Source organism: Mus pahari, chromosome 7 (genome assembly GCF_900095145.1).
Source record: "Mus pahari chromosome 7, PAHARI_EIJ_v1.1, whole genome shotgun sequence".
NCBI classification, from domain to species: domain Eukaryota; kingdom Metazoa; phylum Chordata; class Mammalia; order Rodentia; family Muridae; genus Mus; species Mus pahari.
Genome location: NC_034596.1, coordinates 65,528,095 through 65,547,915, shown reverse-complemented (window position 1 = coordinate 65,547,915; position 19,821 = coordinate 65,528,095). Strand labels below are relative to the sequence as shown.

Genomic DNA, 19,821 nt, shown 5'->3' with positions numbered 1-19,821 from the left:
CTTCTGGGTAGACCCCAAGCCTTAGTACAGCTCTCGGGCGCACTCCCCTCCTCGGGTGAGGAAAGGCGCTGGATGCCAGGCGGACACCCCTCCTCGGTCAGGGAGGCAAGGTGTTGGGCGCTGGAACAGCCTGCGGACAGCCGCCAGGCGAACACCCCTCCTGGGCAGGAGAGGCGCAGGACGGTCGGGACGTTGGGTTTTAATCTGAGCAAGGTGCCTGTGCTTTCTGCTGCTCCTTGTGGCATCTCCCTTCCCTTTGGTCTTTAAGACAGTAGCTTTTTCCTTCCCTCCCTGCTCTCTACTGTGGGATCAGCAGGGGGTGTTCCAGGAGGAGGTGTCAGAAGTTCTGAGTCCTTCTCTCTGACCCTTGATTCACCTGGGGCAGCTCTTCCACCTGAAGACTGTTCCAAGAAACTTCTGACATTTGGGGGTGGGGGTGGGGGATGGGCCAAAATATGTGAGCAGAAAGCCCAAGGCAGGACTGTCGATCCCAGGTGCTAAGAACTCTGCCCAGGAACAGTTCTCTGGCTGCCTGTGTATCTCCAACTGAGAAAAGTATGTTTTGAGTCTCACTGCCTTAAGAGATTTCTGCCTTGCAGTGAATATATTTGACCTTGTGCTAGCTCAGCCCTTGACTTCTGCTCATAATTTCAGTTTTCCCTTGGTGTTTATTGCGGGCAGTGGGAGAGGTGAGCCCTATGAGGGCGTTGAGACGTTCCTCCCCAGTTGCCTGCACCCATGCCCCTGACCCGTGGGCCTGGATGAAAATAACGTAGACACCTGCAAATTCACAACAGTAAAGCAACTGAAACAGTATTGAGGGATGGACTGGCAGCTTGGCCCATGAAGTTTGCCCCATCATACACAACAGTAGGGGTGCCAGTCACTCACGTCATCCCTCTGAATTTGTCACTGGGCACTTTGTGGATAGACAGGAGGTTGGTTAGTTTGACCAAACTCCCTCATGCTGTTTCCCCAGCACAAAGCCCTTTTACTGAGAGCTCACGTTCGCCATATTCCACACACACCCATTTATCATTTAAAATGGCGGATTCAGCTAAGGCTTGGCGTGCTGCCTCCGTTTAGAAGGATCTCCTTACCTGCTTGCTCTTGTTGCCCCGATGCTTGAATGTGGATTCCATGGTTCCCAAGAGCTGCACAGCTGGGAAATCAGGCTGAAAAGGATTCCTTAGTGAAGCCATGCCCCTTGCCCGATGCCAGAGTATGCCAGTGAGTGCGCCTGAGGCAGGCTGGGTGGGTTCTGTGTGCTTTCAGGGCCTGGTTCTGAAGAGTGCAACCCCCTGAATATGAGCATTGAGGCAGAGCTGGTCATCGAACAGATGAAGGAGCAGCACCACAGGGACCTGTGTCACCTGAGACTGGAGCTGGAAGACAAAGTGAGTCCTGTCAGCGTGTGGGCGGGTCCTGCTGCCTTTTCCTCACAGACCAGCACTTCTTGGGCATTTCTTCTGGAGCTCAGAGGCTGCCAGGAACCATTTCCTCAGGCTGAGGTCGAGGCCTGTTCTTCTCCGATCTCTCCAGAATGTGATGTGTGCTTGGCCCCTCATATTGTAATACACTAATTATGGTGTATTTAACTTGTTAAAAAATAACCCAACTAAAAAATAGGAAACCCTTTCTTTGATGTAGTATCACTTACTAGATTAGATACAAGCTCTGATCCTTGGCCTCTCAGTCCTTCACTATGTGACTTCCACTCACCTTCACCATGTTTTTGGTTTTCCTTTTATGTATGGTTATGTGTATGCATGTTCATGTGTCTGCATGGTTATATGTACATGCATGGTTATATTATGTTTGCATGTTTATGTGTGTATGCATGGTTACATATGTATGCATAGTCATGTGTATGCCTAGTTAAGTGTGTATACATGGTCATATGTATATGCATGGTTATGTGTGTATGCATGGTTAAGTGTGTATGCATGGTCGTGTGTATGGATGGTCATATGTATATGTATGGATACTTGTATATGCATGGTCATATGTGTATGCATGGTCAAATGTGTATGCATGGATACTTGTGTATGCATGGTTACATGTGTATGTATAAATACTTATGTATGCATGGTTAAGTGTGTATGCATGGTCTTGTGTGTATGCATGGTCATATGTGTATGTATGGATACTTGTATATGCATGGATATGTGTGTATGCATGGATACTTGAGTATGCATGGATACGTGTGTATGTATGAATACTTATGTATGCATGGTTAAGTGTGTATGCATGGTCATATGTGTATGCATGGTCACATGTGTATGTATGCATGGTCATATGTGTACATGTATGCATGGTCACGTGTGTATGCATGGCTCCCCCATTGGTTTAGATAACTGTCTTGCCCAAGGATCCTCTGCCCCCTCAGCACTGGCATCACAGGTAAGAGCCACCACACCCAGTTTATGTGGATTTGAGGGATCAAGCCCAGGTCCTCTTTACTCAGGGCTACTCCCCAGCCTCGGCTTCCTTGTTCACTTGACTTTTCCTGGCTTATGACTAACTCTACTGAGCACTGAGCAGATGCCCACGTGTGCCCCTTTCACCTTCTCACTTCCCGACTACAGACTTAGGATCATAAAATATGTATTTTAAGTCTTCAGATGTTTCTTGAACTCTGTAAGCTATGCAGAATGCCATCAGAAACACAAAGTTGGAGATGAAATTGTTAGTTCAGTGATAGCCAGGAGCTCATGGCAGGCCAGCTTAGCCTGTTTGGTTTGCTCTGAGCTAGTGAAAGAACTATCTGGAAAAAAAAAAAAAAAAGGTGATTGGCGCCTCAGGAATGGCACTTTGGTTGGTTGCCCTCTTGCCTACACACACACACACACACACACACACACACACCCATGTACATATATGAACATTCACATACCTAAGTCAGCAAAAGTAGACCTGGCCTCACTTAGTATTTTACTTTAGGTAATTTTTGAACTAAGTTTGCACTTTCAATGAGAACAAGAAAACGAGAGTGTCCTTTGGGACAGAAGCACTCGTTGCGCCCATACCCCATCCCCATATCGCAGAACCCAGTCATCCCGTGGTTTCACTGTCCGGTTCTAGGTGCGCCACTATGAAAAGCAGCTGGATGACACCAGGGTCGCCTATGAAAAGGAGCAGGCGGCCATGAAGCAGAAGTATGAGCAGGGAATGCACACCTTGGAGAAGCAAGTCAGCGAGCTTCGGAGTGAGACTGCAGACCTTGAAGGGCAGGCAGCCGTGCTGAGGGAGGCCCACCACACGGCCAGCTGCAGGCACGAGGAGGAAAAGAGACAGCTGCAAATGGCGTTCGATGAGGAAAAGGCTCAGCTCCAGGAGGAGCTGCGGCAGGAGCATGAGAGGGAGCTCAACGCCAGGCTGCAGCAGGCAGCGGAGCGCTTTCGCCAGGAGAGAGAGGGACTCGCCCAGGCTGCCTGGACTGAGGAGAAGGTGAGAGGCTTGGAGCAATCTTACCAGGAGCAGCTGCTGAGCCTGGAGGAGAAGCATGCTCTCGAGAAAGAAGAGCTGAGGGAGGAGCTCTCGGAACATCACCGAAAGGAACTCCAGGAGGGAAGGTAAGAAAGTGAGGGGACCATGAACAACTAGACACTCTTTTTTCTCTGGAGTTCCTGTCAGCCAGGGAGGACTGGAAAACCGGGGGTGGGGTTGGGTAGGAGAGCAGAGCAGCCCATAGATTTGGGTAGGTTCTTTCAAAATTAATCCAACCAGTTTTGTCTTGTTCACCAGGAAGTCTCCCTTGGTCATTGGAACTGTTCTGGTGTGGGGGGTGGGGGGAGGGCAGGCAGGCAGAGGAACTGTTCCTGTGTGACACTTACTGCCTTCCTGTGCTCAGATGAAGACCAGATCCTTCCTATAGCAATGCTGTCTGACGCTCTCTGAAGAAATCTATTCATGGATTCTGGAATACTCATATTTATTCCCCTTTACAAAATGGCATATTGTGTTTGCTATCCTTGTGTGAAATCCCAGGTGTAACTGAGAGAGTTTGAACCTCCCACCCTGTTTAATATAGAGCTCTCTTGTTAATTAAGCAAAAACAGAAGAGAGTTATTAATGTGCCTGTTTTATGCAGCTGAAATCCTATAGTGCCCCTTTCAAAATATTTCCCAGATGAGGAGTGAGGTCACTGTCTTTGGTCATTTAATGTGAAATGCCAGTATAAGGCATCGTTAAACCACATAAGTACATTCAGGAAGCATATTAAAGGATTTGGTTTCGTAAGCTCCCCCTGCTTCAGAGAAAGATAAGTTTCCTGGATTTCTCCAGAAGAGCCTTTCCGTGAACACACGAATGGCCTAGGAACCGGAGCATTGTAGGAAGCGGTCCCATTGTCTGCCTGGCAGCCTCCTTTTTGTATGGGAAAATGTTGGGTTTGCTTCCGGAGTCGGCAGCAGTCTCAGTAATGCTGTCTGTTGACCACATTTAGGGAAGAAATGGAAACAGAGTGTAATAGAAGAATCTCTCAGATAGAAGCCCAGTGCCAGGCTGACTGTGAGAAAGTCACTGAGCGCTGTGAACAAACTCTGCAAAGCCTCGAGGGTCGCTACCGCCAAGAGCTGAGGGACCTCTTGGACCAGCACCTGGAGGAGAGGTCTCAGTGGGAGTTTGAGAAGGATGAGCTCACTCAAGAGTGCACAGACGCCCAGGAGCAGCTGAAGGAGGCGCTCCAGAGGGAGAGGGCAGCTGCTCTGGCCATGAAGCAGGAACAGGCGATGCTGGAGAGGACATACAAGGACCGTTTGGCTATCCTGAGCACGGAAAGAGAGCAGTTGCTGCAAGACCTGAAAGACCTACAGAACGCATCTGAGAGCCAGCACGGCCTCCTGTCTGACCAGATACTTGAGCTGAAGAGAAATCAGGAGAGAGAACGGAGGGAGCGAGGGCAGGCGCTATGCCAGACGGGGGTCTCTGAGCAGCTGGCCAGCCAGCAGCTCGAAAGGCTCCAGGTAGAGCATGAACAAGAGAGGCAAGAAATGACGGGCAAGCTTGCCACCCTGGAGAGTGCCCACAGAGCGGGCTGTGAGAAAGCAGATCAAGAGAAGGCGGAGATGAGCGCAGAAATCCGCAGGCTTCAGAATACAGTCAAGGACATGCAGCAGGCAACATCTCTCTTGATGCTTCAGGGTGGCTGCCAGGCAACGGCAGGGGAGGAGGCAGAAGGAGATGGAGCCATGTCCCTGCTTCAGCAAGGGGAACAGCTGTTGGAGGAAAACGGAGATGTCCTCATCAGCCTGCAGAGAGCTCACGAGCGTGCCGTGAAGGAAAATGCAAAGATGGCCACTGAAATTTCCCGATTGCAGCAGAGGCTGAAGAAGTTTGAGCCGGGGTCGGTGATCTCATCTTGTTTGGAGGAGGGGACGTCTGAGATTTCTAGAAGTTCCAGGGAACAAGCAGAACCCGTAATGAAACAAGGTCCAGCCACCAAGCACTGTCTGGGTGACCTAGGGGACCACGAGGCCCGGGACCCGGGAAGTACCAGGACAAGCTCTGTTCAGAGGCAGGAGTGCAGAACCGAGGAGTCGGAAGCTTCCCTGGACTGCTTTTCTGAGCTTGAAAACAGTGAAGACACCAGGACCGAGTCCTGGGACCTCAAGAGTCAGGTCATCCAGCTTCGGGAGCAACTGACGGTCTTGCGGGCAGACTGCGATCGGGCTTCCGAGAGGAAACAGGACCTGCTTTTCGATATCTCTGTGCTGAAAAAGAAACTGAAGATGCTGGAGCGACTCCCAGAGGCGTCTTCCAGGTATAAGGTGTTATACGAGGATGCTGCTCGAGAAAATGCCTGCCTCCGGGAGGAGCTGAGACTTGTAGAGGCGCGCTACGAGGAGTCGCTGGACAGCAACAAAGAGCTCACTGCCGAAGTCTACAGGTTGCAAGATGAGATGAAGAAAATGGAGGAGGTGATGGAGACGTTCCTCGGCCTGGAGAAGAGTTATGATGAGGTCAAAGTGGAAAACGAGGAGCTCAGTGCTCTGGTGTTGAAACTTCAAGGGAAGATGGAGAAGGTGCTGGGAAGGGCCGCCCTGCAGGGTGACAGCTACTTCCTGTGGGAAGCCCCTGCCGAAAACCTGGAGGTCGCCTTGGATGAAAAGATGCTTGAACTCCATCAGACTCCGAAAGAGTGTACACCCAAGGTCATGAGCATGCACCACATCATAGAAGAGTGTAGACAAGAAACCCAGTGCTGTGACCAGGGAAGCACGCAGCTCCTAGCTAGAATAAAAGCACGAGAAATCGCCTGGTTCCGCAGAGCAATTCAGACACATCCAGAAAAGCCTAGCGCGCAGAACCGAGTCGTCCCAGAGGGAAGTGCTACTCTCCTAGGCCTGCAAGACAAACATCTTCAACAGGAGGCCACAATCGCAGAGTTAGAACTAGAGAAGCAAAAGCTACAGGAGCTGACTAGAAATCTGAGGGAGCGAGTCACTGCACTAGTTAGGCAAAAAGATGCCCCTTCTCAAGGGGAGAAGGAGGAAGAGCTGAAGGCAATGATGCAGGACCTGCAGCTCACGTGCGGGGAGATGCAGCGGAAGGTTGAACTCCTGAGGTAACGTATGTGCCTTCTAGACCTCGTGGAAGCCCACAGAGCGCCTGATCACATCTAATTGCTGCTGCTTGCCGTGCCTAGAGACACTAACCTGTTAGTCTCGAGAAGAGCAGTGTTCTAGCCACCTCCTGCTTCTGTGTGTATTAACAACTAGAGTGACCTTGTCTAGGAAGCATCCCCTTCCTCGTAGCACATTAGTGTGGTCCATCTGGAGTGTGGAAGTGCAAAATGACGAGTGCCTGCTGTTTAACCGCTTGTATAGTTCGTCCTTCATCCTCTTCTGGCTCTGACGTCCTTGGGGTGAATAGATACCCTGTTGCTCAATGTTAGTTACTGTCCTCATTTTAATGAAGCATGTCATATGGAGTGAATGCCTCTTATGTAGTATTAACTCACTTGGTAGATAACACCGCTCTTCCTATACTAATGTAGGAAACATATTGAACGGGTAACACCTTTTCCTTCCATACTTGCCGGATGTGCCAGTGTCCTAGAAACAGTACATCTTTATCGTACTATTTTACCAAGGAGTTATCAGGTTGGAATAAATATTCTTGAGCAATAAAGACAAAGTGAACTATTTTGAAAAAAAACAAAAACAAAAAACTACCCACCTGACTGTGAAACATGACTGCATTTTAGTATTTCTATCAAGTTGGGTTTTTCCTAAATTTGTAAAATATTACATTGTGTCTGAAGTATCTTAGTGGTATAAAGCAAAAGAATTCGCTTGTGAATATTGAATTTCCAGTTCCTCAGATTACTTTTACTTCAGAACCTCAGAATAGAGTAAGAAGAACAAGCCGAGTATTTTGGTGTGCCTGTTTTCTGTAGTGCATTGTCCCTGGGGGGCCTAAGCTAAAGCTCCAACAGCTAAGGAATGTGGCTGTTGTCTGTTCAGAGCAGGGAGGGCTTGAGACGGAGGTAATGAGGCCAGTTGTTCCAAGCAGCCTGCCTGCCACTGAGAAGTCAATACCCAGCGTTGGCTTTGACTTTGATCCCTGTCTCCACGCTCAGGGGTTTCTCACCACGCCTCCCTGATGTCTTTTAGCGAGATTCTTGTTTTCCAAAAGTAGTGACTCAATATGTTACAACTTGACTTCCAAGTACCAAGAGACTACTAATTTAAACTTCTACTTTAACTGGCACGAAATTCTTTCTATATTGGAAGTTACTAGAAAATATTTTCCAAAGATGCCAGATGACTGCCATGTTGTAACTTTTTTTTTTTAAATCTCTACACTTCAGATATGAATCTGAAAAGCTTCAAGAGGAAAATTCTATTTTGAGAAATGAAATTACTACTTTAAATGAAGAAGATAGCATCTCTAACCTGAAATTGGAGGAATTAAATGGATCTCAGGAAGAATTGTGGTAAGACATGGTTTAGTTAAATTTTACAAGGACTAGGAACTGTTTAACTTCAAGTTTAAAAGCTTCACTCCTGACTCGTGGCTTCTTTGCTCCTTTAGGCAGAAAATAGAAACCATAGAGCAGGAAAAAGCTTCAATCCAGAAGATGGTTGAAAAATTAAAGAAACAGGTAAGAAACACCTCAAATTCCCCAGCGACTCTTGACTCCAAAATTTTCTTTTTACTAGAGTAATATATTGTACATAAACCCACCTCATAGCGACTCTAAACTATGTTGTTCCTGTCCAGAGAACAATATACAGTCTATCTGTAGACCCTAAGTGTTTAATACAAGCTTTCTATCCAGTACACGTGGGAAGGTAATACCTTTGTGCCCTGCCTGTGAGTATCAATCCTAGCCCTTAGTGATTTTGACTAATGTCAGCTCCTTCATTTTTTTCTGATTCAAAGCAGAACATTTCATATAGAATTCACAGATATAGAATGCCAGCAGATCTGCATAGCATATCTTAGACATGTAGCGCGTTCAGATGGCTTATGCCACTCAGTGCTCATTTTTTGTATAAATCTTATAGCAAATATTCAAGTATGGGAAGACTACTTGAGAACATACCTTAAATAGTCACAAGGCGAGGACACACTCGGGCAGGAAATAGTCTTCTGTCTGAAATAGCCAGGGCAACATCCAAAATATATCTGTACTATTTCAGATAAGGGGCGGGGCTCCACTGGGAAATAGGCAACAGATAGGGAAGATCAAACCACAGATAGACCCGACAGAACATACCCAGAGGCTAGCTCTGCAGGGTTAGGGAAACTTAAATTGGTTAGGTTTTTTTTTTTTTTTCACCTACTAAACAAAAGTTAAACATTGATATTATAATACTAAATAAATATGTATAAATAAATAAGTTTACACTGTTGAGAGTAAGCTGATAGTACCTAAAGGGGGATCTGTTGGGGGGACTTCTGCCAAAGCATTAATGTATATAATGTATATATACATTAATATAAATGTATATAATGTATATATACATTAATATAAACGTATATAAACTTCCTTTCTACTCAGAAAGCCCATACTAAACAAAGGAACAAACAGAAACAAATGAACCCAGAACCCAGAATTGCTACCAATTTGTTGCTTAATACTGAACCGATAAGACAAATGTAACATCTCTATCTTTGCAGGAATGGAAAATGACAATATGGGGAACTTTTTTTTTTTTACATAAAATGTCCTGCATTCGTTAAAATATGTAACATATGGTGACATCTAGGCATACTAATTTGGAAAGATAACATCTATACGATATCAGAAATGGAAAAAGCAAGCTGTTAAAACATGCAATGATCCTTTTTATCCTTATCTCTTAGTTTTTTGGCTAAAAGAAAGATGGTAGTGTATATGCATAGAAAATGATCTAGTAGTATGCAAATTCAACAGTAAAGAACTAGGCACCCCGTGGCCTGAGATTAACCTGTGTCTAACTTTTTATATACTTCTGAATTGGTAGAATTTGTAATAAGGAGCATATAGTATTTTTGTTATATGTGGGTAAGAGAGGGTGTACAAAGGAAGATTAAATTTATTACAAAAAAGGCATATAGTAGGCTCTTCTCCCACAGCAGTGGTTCTCAACCTGTGGGTTGTGGCCCTTTGGGGTTGAATGGGAGTTTTACACGGGTCACCTAAGACCATCAGGAAACACAGATATTTACATTATAATTCATAACAGTAGCAAAATTACAGTTATGAAGTAACAGTGAAAATAACATTATGGTTGGAGGTCAGCACCATATGAGGAGCTGTATTAAAGGGCTGCAGCACTAGGAAGGCTGAGAACCACTGCTCTAGAGGGAGAATGGTGAGGGCTAGAAGCAAGGCTGGCAGCACAGTCGCCTCCTACAGAGATTTCTTTAAACTACGTTGAGAGAGGAGGAAAAAAAAAAACTCTACATTGTTTTTGTTGTTGTTGTTGTTAGCAAAAGTAGGGCAGCAATATCCTTTAAAACTTATTTCAATTTTAATTAGGTTTCAGATTTAAAAATCAAAAACCAACAGTTGGATTCAGAAAATATAGAACTCAGCCAAAAGAGCTCCCAAAACAAGGAAGAGCTGAAAGCCCTTAACCAGCGTCTGGCAGAGTTGCTGTGCCAGAAGGAGGTGCCAGGAACTTGCACCTCTGAGAAATGGGAACAAGAAAATGCAAGCCTCAAAGAAGAACTGGATCACTACAAAGTGCAGGTCAGGTCTCCAGCCATTGTCATCAAATGCATGTCTGAGTGTTCTGTCCGCATGGATACCTGTGTGCCAGGAGGGGGCGCCAGACCCCATTACAGATGGTTGTGAGCTGCCATGCGGTTGCTGGGAACTGAACTCAGGCCCTCTAGAAGTGCTCTTAACCACTGAGCCATCTCTCCAACCCCAGATTTTTTTCATTCTTAATCCAAAGAAATAAAAGAAATGTCTTATACATAAGACCTTAATGATTAAGTCATCATTGTCCTGGCACATTAATATATACTCCAGCTATATCTAATGTATGAGGGGGATAGAGCGTTCTCCCGTAACAGATAGGGAGTGAGCTCAGCGAGGCAGCTGTGAAGCAATTCATCTTGGCTGTGGAGAAAGAAAGAGAATCACACTTGTGCCAGAGAATCACACTTGTGCCAGACATGCCCAGATTTCCTGTTCATTTGGTTCTGCTGTTGCTATTTCCTAAACATACAGGTAACAAATATTTACTTAGAGTTAACATTGCACTGCTGGAGGTGAGTTAAAGTGAATGTATGTAGGTTCTGTGCAAATACGGAAACAATTCTTGAGGACCTTGAGCATGTGAGGGGTTTGGACATCCCATGGGGAATTGGGGGGGGGGGCTCCTGGATCTAATCCCTCATAAATGTCAAGAGCATGTGTAATCAGTGTTTTCACAGCTCGCTGGGGTCGAGATGGAGGGGGTTTGTTTGTTTGTTTGTTTTTAAAGCGCCTGGACTAACTGGGAGTAGATATTTAGGAATAGATTCGGATTTTATAAGGTGAGAGTAGGACATTCTGTATAATAAATAAAACAGTTCAGATACCAGATAAACACACGGGGTGAGGTTGTCATCAACCACGGAGAAAGGGATCTGTCTCCGTCAGTTAAGGAAAAGAACATGAAGTGAAGGGACAGGGCTGGAAGCACAGCTAGAGTTAGAGCACGGATGCTCACGCACGGGTCCCTGGTTTATTTCCCAGAACCCACATGGCTCCCACTGCTCCACGCCCAGTGGATCTCATGACTCTTCTGTGAGGGCTCCTGCACACATGTGGTGCACATATATGCACTCAGGCACATACATAACGCACAAAAGATCAGTAAATGTGAAAAAAATTAAAAAGTACAAGAAAATTTAGGGACATAGCAATGAGAGAGAGAAAAAAAAAACAGGAACAAAGAAGTTTTTAAATTAAAAGATTAAAATGACCCACAAAGCTCTGAACGGATGTTCCAAATCAATCATAATTACAGAAATGTAAAATAAGCAGTACTGGCATGTAATTCCTCACTTGAAAGATTGGTGTCTGTTCGAAAATACCCAGCAGCCTGTTCTCCTGGCAAGGCTGTGTTGGCAGACATTGTCAAACAGCACGGTGCTGTGCACTGCTACTATCCGTGCGGAGGTATTTTGGCTCTACCTGCCATCATCCCTTTTACCCAACAGTCTCACAGCTAGGAACTTAGCTTTAATGTATCCCTGCAACCTCACGAAAAGCCCATATATGTGAGGAAATTTGCCCCAGCTCTGTTCATATTTACAAAGCTGCTGGAACAGTTGCGTTGCACATGCATGAAAGTGTGTTTTGATGTAAGACTTGTGGTGTAGCCATACAATGCGTCGTCTTATACAGCTGTTAAAAAGGGAGGCACATAAAAAAAAAAAAAAAAAGAGAACGCCCAATGTGAAATGATTTCCAGGGCATGATGATCCTTTGTTGATGGAGCCACAAAGTATCCTGGAGTGCACTGCCATACATATACATAATGAGAGACGTTAGAGAAGACACCTGTGTCTGCCCATTTATGTTAAGGAGCTATGAGGGTGATAAGCCAGACAGTACAGAGATGGCTACAGAGACGTTAGGAGGGAGAGACACGGACGGTGACATGGGACGTGTAGAAAGGCCAAGGAGGGGAGCCGGGCTTTGTTGACTTTGTCTTCATACAAAGCTCTGACTCTTCTGTGTTCTGTGTTCAACCTGGAGCTTTTCCCCTGTTCTATAGACCTCAGATAATCAAAATCAATCATGATGAGTACAGCGATACAAAAAGAGAGCACAAACACTAACACATGATACCAGCACTAGGTGCAGTATAACCACAGTAGGGACAACAAGAATGAGCAGTCCGCAGATGCTCTAATAGTCTAGTCAGAAACCGTGATCTCTCGTAGGCATACAAGGTTGTTTTGTGTCTGCTAGAAGTGAATCAGTAAGCACATAGAGCACAGACCAAGGATGAGAGCGGTGTTTCTCGCTGTTGGAGAAGAAACTCGCGGTGTCGGAGTGTGGGGGGCTAAGGTGAGCCCTCTGATAGTGTCAGGATCAGAGACATCAGTCTAAGAGAGCTACAGAAAGAAACATAGATGGTTTTGTATGGGGTAACCCGATTTTGATTTCCAAGTGTTATCCTCCTGTAAAAGCACCTTGGAAAATCTGATTCCAAGGTTAAAACAGAGAAGATAACAAGTCAAACCTGAAATGTCCCGTGGTGCCAAACAGAAAAAGGTACTAAAAAAAAAAAAAAATAAGTAAGTAAAAATTAAAAATAGAACAAATCCAAAGATCCAGGCTGCACCTAAAGGAGCTCCTACCAGCTCAGCCTTAAGCAGCTTGATCAGAGAAATATAGTATAAAATGAGATAGTTATAAGTATAATAGTGCCGGGCAGTGGTGGCGCACACCTTTAGTCCCAGCACTTGGGAGGCAGAGGTAGGCGGATTTCTGCGTTCGAGGACACCCACAAAGTGAGTTCCAAGACAGCCAGGGCTACACAGAGAACCCCCTCCCCAAAAAAGTGTAATAGCTATGTGAGTACATATTAGTATCGATTGATTGAATAAACAATTAGGGGAGAAGCAACTCCTCTTTCTTATAGAAATCTAACAAAAGCAGAAATGAGGAAAGAAAACAGAAAATCATCCTCAGGAAAAGCCCAGGTGATAGTTATTGTAGCCAGAATGCACTGGTGGGCACAGGAATGAATGCACAGAAATTCAAAGAAGGAATTTGCACAACCTCCGGGACCTCTCCCAGGAGAAGGTAACTTTATAGTAGAGAAACATCTCAAGACGTGGGTCAGACCCACGCTGTGCACCTGGAGAGTCTTTGAAGATGATCTGGTTGGTTCTTTGACTATAAAGATAAATAGTCTCGAAGCAGTGCTATTGAGCGATTGTCTTCTGCGGGCGTGGTGAAGCTTCCCCGTCCAGTGACTATGTCTGTGATGTGTTGTTGGATATCTTTCTTAGACTTCCACTTTGGTGTCTTCTCTGGAGGCAGAACTTTCCGAAGTTAAACTGCAGACTCACGTCGTGGAGCAGGAAAACCTCCTTCTCAAAGATGAACTGGAGAGACTGAAGGCAGTAAGTCTGCTGCTGGAGTGGAGCGAGGTGCAGCACCCCTGGTGCGGTGTCTCCAGCCACCTTTGGCTGCTTGCTTGACCAGCTAATTGCTTCAGGTTGCTGACTTAAGTTGCGAGTGCATTACTAATTCCCTAGTGAAACAGCTTATTTGTGTGGTAGACTCTAAAATTCTGTTACTGTGAATCCTAACCATTTCAGCTTCAAATTTTTGTTGTTCTGATTTCGCCAGGCCAGATGAAAATGTAGCATTAGTTTGCCTGATAAGAGGGTGACTTTCTAGCCGGGCGTGGTGGCGCACGCCTTTAATCCCAGCACTTGGGAGGCAGAGGCAGGCGGATTTCTGAGTTCNTGAGTTCCAGGACAGCCAGGACTACACAGAGAAACCCTGTCTCGAAAAAAACAAAACAAAAGACTTCATTTTAAATATAAGTAGAAGGTATACCTCAAAGAACTATGGATGGGATATTTAACAATCTTCTTCATTTTTATTATGTGTAAGATGGTTTCCATTGCACTGGTCTCGTGGTATAATAGATTTTCGTTGTCCCATTCATTTGCCCACCCTCGGATCACTTTCCTATTTGTGTTACCAGATTATAAAACGTCCTTCCTGTATCTGTTCAGCCTGTAAGCATCAGGTGCCTTTCCCTAAATGCCGTAGCAGCTCAGTGTTCCCGGTTCATACCACCCCTGACCCATCAGTGTTGGTTTGAGCTGATCTTGTCTCCCTCACCTAGTAATGGTGTAGGACCTCAGAGCACTTGTCTGTGGGAATGCTTCACTCAGGACTAGCACCAGGCAAGCTTTGTTTTGTTTTGTGGGGTTTTTTTGAGACAGGGTTTCTCTGTGTAGCCCTGGCTGTCCTGGAACTCAACTCTGTAGACTAGGCTGGCCTTCAACTCAGAAATCTGCCTGCCTCTGCCTCCCAACCGCCACCACTGCCTGGTTTTATTAGACTTCCTATGCCAGGCACTGCAATGCAGAGGGTATCTTTTCTGCCACCAAGTAGGAACTCCATAGAGTTTGTTCCATAGAGCATGCTGGACGCAAAGGTTCTTAATCTTCCTGTGAGGTGAGAGTACCTCACATTGCTGTAATTATAACTATAACATTGTTATAATTACCTTCATCTCCCCTGTAGCTCCGAAGGCATTGCTAGCTCACCCCTTCAGTGATGGCCCCCAATCCGCGTGTGTACTCTGTGGCTTTGCTCACTTATATAGAGCAAAGGGAAAGAGAAAAAAAGCGATGGAGAAAAGCAATATGAGGAGGACATCACTTGGCATGGTTTATTACACATTTTCCCAAACCATTAGTGTAAATAGATGAAATAGCCGTGAGTCTCTATGTGCACACGAGAGGAAGCCGTTCTGTCGTGACGACTTCTGAGAAAGGTGCTATTACGTGCCAGCCCATCCTGTATGATGTGATTTAGAGCTCTGGAAACACTTTATACATATTACAGGTCACACCAAAAAGGAGCATAAGTAGCATCCACAGAAAGTCCCCTGGTAGACACCCAAAGCGGGGTCAGGCATTACGGGTGTTCAATGTTAAGGAGTCCAGGTACTGGGAAAAGGAGATGGCCCTATATCACACTGATGTGCAGGGACTTCAAGGGTGTTTTCCTCTATCCTTCTAACTTGTTCAGGCTTATGAGGTATGTTGGATTTGCTATCAGTTGAAAACAAGCTCCAGCCTCTTTGGTCATAGCCAGTCTATTTTGTCATAGCCAATTCCAATGTTATGTGGGAGGCCTTCAGATAGATGGCTATATCATCATGGTAACAGGGTTGAACCCGTGAAAGGCAGACAGGAACGCTCTTATTAAAACATGTATAAAGTCCAAGAAGGATCAAAGGGCGAGGGAAACAATTGGCTCCTCGCAGTGGTTTCCAACTAGGTCGGAGTGAGTTGCTCCCCAGCACTGGGGTGGTTTCACGAGTTGGGGACCTAGTGTCAGGAGTGTAGTGGATACAGCTAGAGATGCTGTGAATTGTACGGCAGTGTCCAGAAAGACCTCTGCAGCGAAGCATCCAGCGTGACACTGGTGCCACCGCGGATTCTGAAAAGAACAGAAGCAGCGTGGTTTGCCTCCGCTGTGAGGGAGAGGAAGCCAGCATGTCCGCCCCGACTGAGAGTCCATTCGGTTGCTTCCCAGGGGTAGGGCACAGCCTTCACTTGCCCACGTGCTCATACCTATATGTGAGAAATATCAAACCCTCTAGTTCGTTTTTGCTTTTGAAACCAGATCTTGATGTATATAGCCCAGGCTTGCCTCCAACTTCCAGTCTTCCTGCCTCAGCCTGCTGAAGCTAAGATTACAGATGTGCACAACCATGACACGTAACTCCCTTTCCTTTTTAGAGACAGGGTGTTATAAAGAGGTTTAACTAGAAACAACTATGTATGCAGTCAGGGCTAACTGATATTCTTGAGCTACTATTATTCTAAGTCAGCAGTTCTCAACCTTCCTAATGCTATGACACTTTAATACAGTCCTTCCTGTCACTGTGGTGACCCCCCCAACCGTAAAATTATTTTTGTTGCTACTCATAACTATAATTTGGCTACTGTGATGAATCATAATGTAAATACTTTTGGAGATAGAGGTTTGCCAAAGGAGTTCTGACCCACACACAGCTTGAGAACTGCTGCTCTAAATCCTTCTCTACCTCGAACACAAGGATTACTGTGCTCAGCTAATTCTATGGTCTTGACTGAAGTAGTTTGAAAAAATACACTTTGAATGCCTCTTTAAAAGCATGATAAAAAAAAAAAAAGTAACATGTGCTATTCAGAAGTTAAACTGAAAACAGGAGAGCAATGTGTCCTGTAACTGGGACAGTAAGCTTGAAAGCTAGGACCGTCCTTTAGAGGTATCTGCCTGCATCTTTGGGTCTGAGCAGACATTTCAGTAGTCAGTTGGGGAATGATGTGGAACTACTTGGGAACAGTTAGTCAACGTTAATTATAGGCCTCTAGAAGTTTATGTGTCTTTTAAAATATGTCCAGACAGGAAGATTTCAGGCCACACAAGTGCCCTGATTACAAATACCTCCTTTTTGAGTTTATGGTATTAGCATAGCTGGGAGGCGACGGCTCATTTGTTTAATCTCTTACAGCTGCACAGATGTCCTGACCTCTCTGACTTCCAGCAAAAAATGTCTAGCATTCTAAGCTACAATGAAAAACTGCTGAAGGAAAAAGAAGTTCTGAGTGAAGAGTTAAAGAGCTGTGCAGATAAGGTAGTGGGAACAATAGAGTTTCCCTTCATTGTCGAGTGCGTGCCACAGCAGGCGTTTCCCTATGGGTTGCAGTCCCTGGACCTCCTGCGTCAGTCCAAAGTTATAGATGGAGTTGTGTGACCCTAGACTAGTGAAGTCAAGATCATGAATTTGTTTCACTATATCATAATGCTATTTGGTATGTAATAATAATAATATCACCTTATTACATAATAGAAATATGGCTTTTATCCTCTGAAATCTATCACAGACAATCACTATTTTTCTATTATACTTTCACTAACAATACAAAGATGTTGTGTTCCTTGCTCCACCTGCCTTATAACATTCTTTATTTTCGTGTTAAAATACAGTCTAGAGATTTCCAATTGCCTTCCAGTCCACTTCCTGACCTCAAAATAGGATATGCTGGGGGGGGGGGGCAGTAAAAGGAAAACCTAGCAAAGAAGAGAGGCATGCCATTAAGTAGGGCAGAGCCACAAAAGCCTCACTCCTCCCCAACCCTCACCGGCCTTCTCAAGGCAGATGGGGTGGGGTGGTCTCTACGGAAGTGATGGAAACCATAAACTAAGTCTAGAGTTGCTTGCACAAATGCTCTCCTACCTTTTGTGTCCTCTCTGAAACAGCTGGCAGAGTCAAGCCTCTTAGAGCACAGAATTGCTACAATGAAGCAGGAGCAGACGGCCTGGGAAGAGCAGAGCAAGAGCCTGAAGTCAGAGCTGGCGGTGTCCCAGGCAAAGGTGTGGAGACTGTTCTTGCTCTAACTCCATAATTAGTCTTTTCTAGTATTTTTCACCTTCCAAAGAAAGGCTCAGGAGAGAGTGTTCAAGATGAGACTGGCTCAAGGAGCCTCAGAATGATGCCATGGGACGTCATTTGAGCCATCTTTACAATATTGCAAAACAATTTAAAAACCACTGTCCATTAACCATGTGCTTCCTTACTAGGAGCAGTGCTTCCTTATTAAGGACGGTGCTTAAAAAGGCTTTGTTCCTAATGTAGGCCAGGACTTGGAAAGCAAGCCCATGCCCTCCAATGCTGACAGACCAAGATAAAGCAACCTGCCTTTTACAAACTTCAAATTGAATTGGGACACATTTGAGATGCTAGTGTAAAGTAGAATTCTGTAAATATAAACTATTACTGTCAACCAAGAGGTCCTTCACAAACCAAGACTTCAGACTCAAATGTAGTTTTTCAAGGCTCTGTGAGTGTGGCTGGCAGTGGCAGCAAGCATTCCCCAGTTGTGGCCCCCAGCTCCTGGCAGTCTGGTGGGTGCCCACAGCAGCGCCTGGCCCCAGACAGGTGTGTCCTTCTCCTAAATATAACTTACCTGTATGCATACGAAGCACCCCGAGTTTCCACTGAACTGCTGGAAAGAGAAGTGAATGTCGCAGATTATATTGGAAGAGGCCTTGACCGTCCCTTGTTTATCCTTTCCTGGACATGCAACAGGTGAGCCCATGAATGTGTGTGTCACCAAAGACGATTATTCTCACCATGCAGGTTCAGAACTTAGAAGATGTCCTGCAGAATGTAAACCTTCAAATGGCCCAGATTGAATCAGATCTCCAAGTGACTCGACAGGAAAAGGAGGCTCTAAAGCAGGAAGTGATGTCATTACACAGACAGCTTCAGAATGCCATGGACAAGGTTAGTCGGATTGGTTTTGCTCCCCCCCACCCCCCTTATTAAGGACGGTGCTTAAAAAGGCTTTGTTCCTAATGTAGGCCAGGACTTGAAAGCAAGTCCATGCCCTCCAATGCTGACAGACCAAGATAAAGCAACCTGCCTTTTACAAACTTCAGTTGAATTGGGATACATTTGAGTTACAAGTGTAAAGTAGAATTTTGCAAATATAAACTATTATTGTCAACCAAGAGGTCCTTCACAAACCAAGACTTCAGTTGTAGTCTCTCTCTCTCTCTGATAATATATATACACGTATATATTATCATGATGTAGTTTTAAATATAGTTTTTTAAATTTGTTTGTGTAGCCACTACTGAAGCAAACAATGCAACACTTCTGCCTCCTTTGTCTCCTCCAGTTGATAACCCCAGGGATCTGCTTTTGTATTCTCTGCCACTATAGGTCAGGGACGTTTGCTTCTGAACCACATATAAATGGAATTATAATGGTACAGAAGGTATCTTTTTTTTAGACTAAAGAAGTTAGAAGGCTAAGACAAAAGCATTTTTAAATTTTAAACAAGCATGCTTGGGGAAATCAGCCAAGAAAAACATTAAGAGAAATTAACCTAGGAACACCCATCTATGGGGGGAAAGAGAGAAAACACACACACACACACACACACACACACACACAGTAAAAGTGCAGAAAAGGAAACCTCTAGAGTTAGACAATGGCACTGGCTTACGAGTCACCGCTGCCAATTGGCTTACCTCTGTATTCACAGAAAGTCTAGGAAAAGCTGTTTAAAAAATAGCTGGATGTCCTTCCTGGTGCTGTTAAAAAACAACAACAACAACAACAACACACATCTCATTTTAAATACTACAGAGCTGCTTAATGTTCACACAACTCACCAGCAGCATTCCGCGTGTCCAGTAGATGTTTAATTTTATTTTATAATAATAAAACTAGCCCATGGTTCAGTTATCTTATCTCTCGGTGGATAATACTTAAAATAAAATAAGGTAGGTTTTTCAATTTTAAAAATACCAAGGGTCTGACATTTTCCTCGAACCTTTTAAGCTTTCCTCTCCTTTTCATGTTTGACTTTAAGAAAAAGCAGAAGCTTATCTAGCTTGTGCTGCCCTTTTTAAATTTTCTAAAGTTATTTTTATGATTAAAAAAAGTAGTCACTTTGGTATCTTAAAGTGTATTCTTGAATTCAAGCCTCAATTACAAGGACAATAAGTGCTTTGGAATCTAAAAAGGAGGAGGCTTGTGTGAAAGCCAGATAGGGTTAGCCTGTGGAAGCATGCAGGGCTAGCCTGTGGAAGCATGCAGGGCTAGCCTGTGGAAGCATGCAGGG

The 19,821-nt window shown here is 44.9% G+C and overlaps 1 protein-coding gene across 1 annotated transcript in view; it reads left to right on the top strand.

The window, feature by feature from the left end:
- Nucleotides 1-19,821, top strand: part of Nin (ninein) — a 105,731-nt gene that overhangs the window by 69,357 nt on the left and 16,553 nt on the right. Inside the window, exons 14-24 of the mRNA XM_029540541.1 lie at nt 655-689; nt 1,250-1,397; nt 3,085-3,575; nt 4,448-6,568; nt 7,817-7,942; nt 8,041-8,110; nt 9,977-10,189; nt 13,459-13,572; nt 16,698-16,820; nt 17,447-17,560; nt 18,327-18,473. Of these exons, the coding sequence (XP_029396401.1) occupies nt 655-689; nt 1,250-1,397; nt 3,085-3,575; nt 4,448-6,568; nt 7,817-7,942; nt 8,041-8,110; nt 9,977-10,189; nt 13,459-13,572; nt 16,698-16,820; nt 17,447-17,560; nt 18,327-18,473 (3,702 nt within the window). The remainder of the gene's footprint in view (nt 1-654; nt 690-1,249; nt 1,398-3,084; nt 3,576-4,447; nt 6,569-7,816; nt 7,943-8,040; nt 8,111-9,976; nt 10,190-13,458; nt 13,573-16,697; nt 16,821-17,446; nt 17,561-18,326; nt 18,474-19,821) is intronic.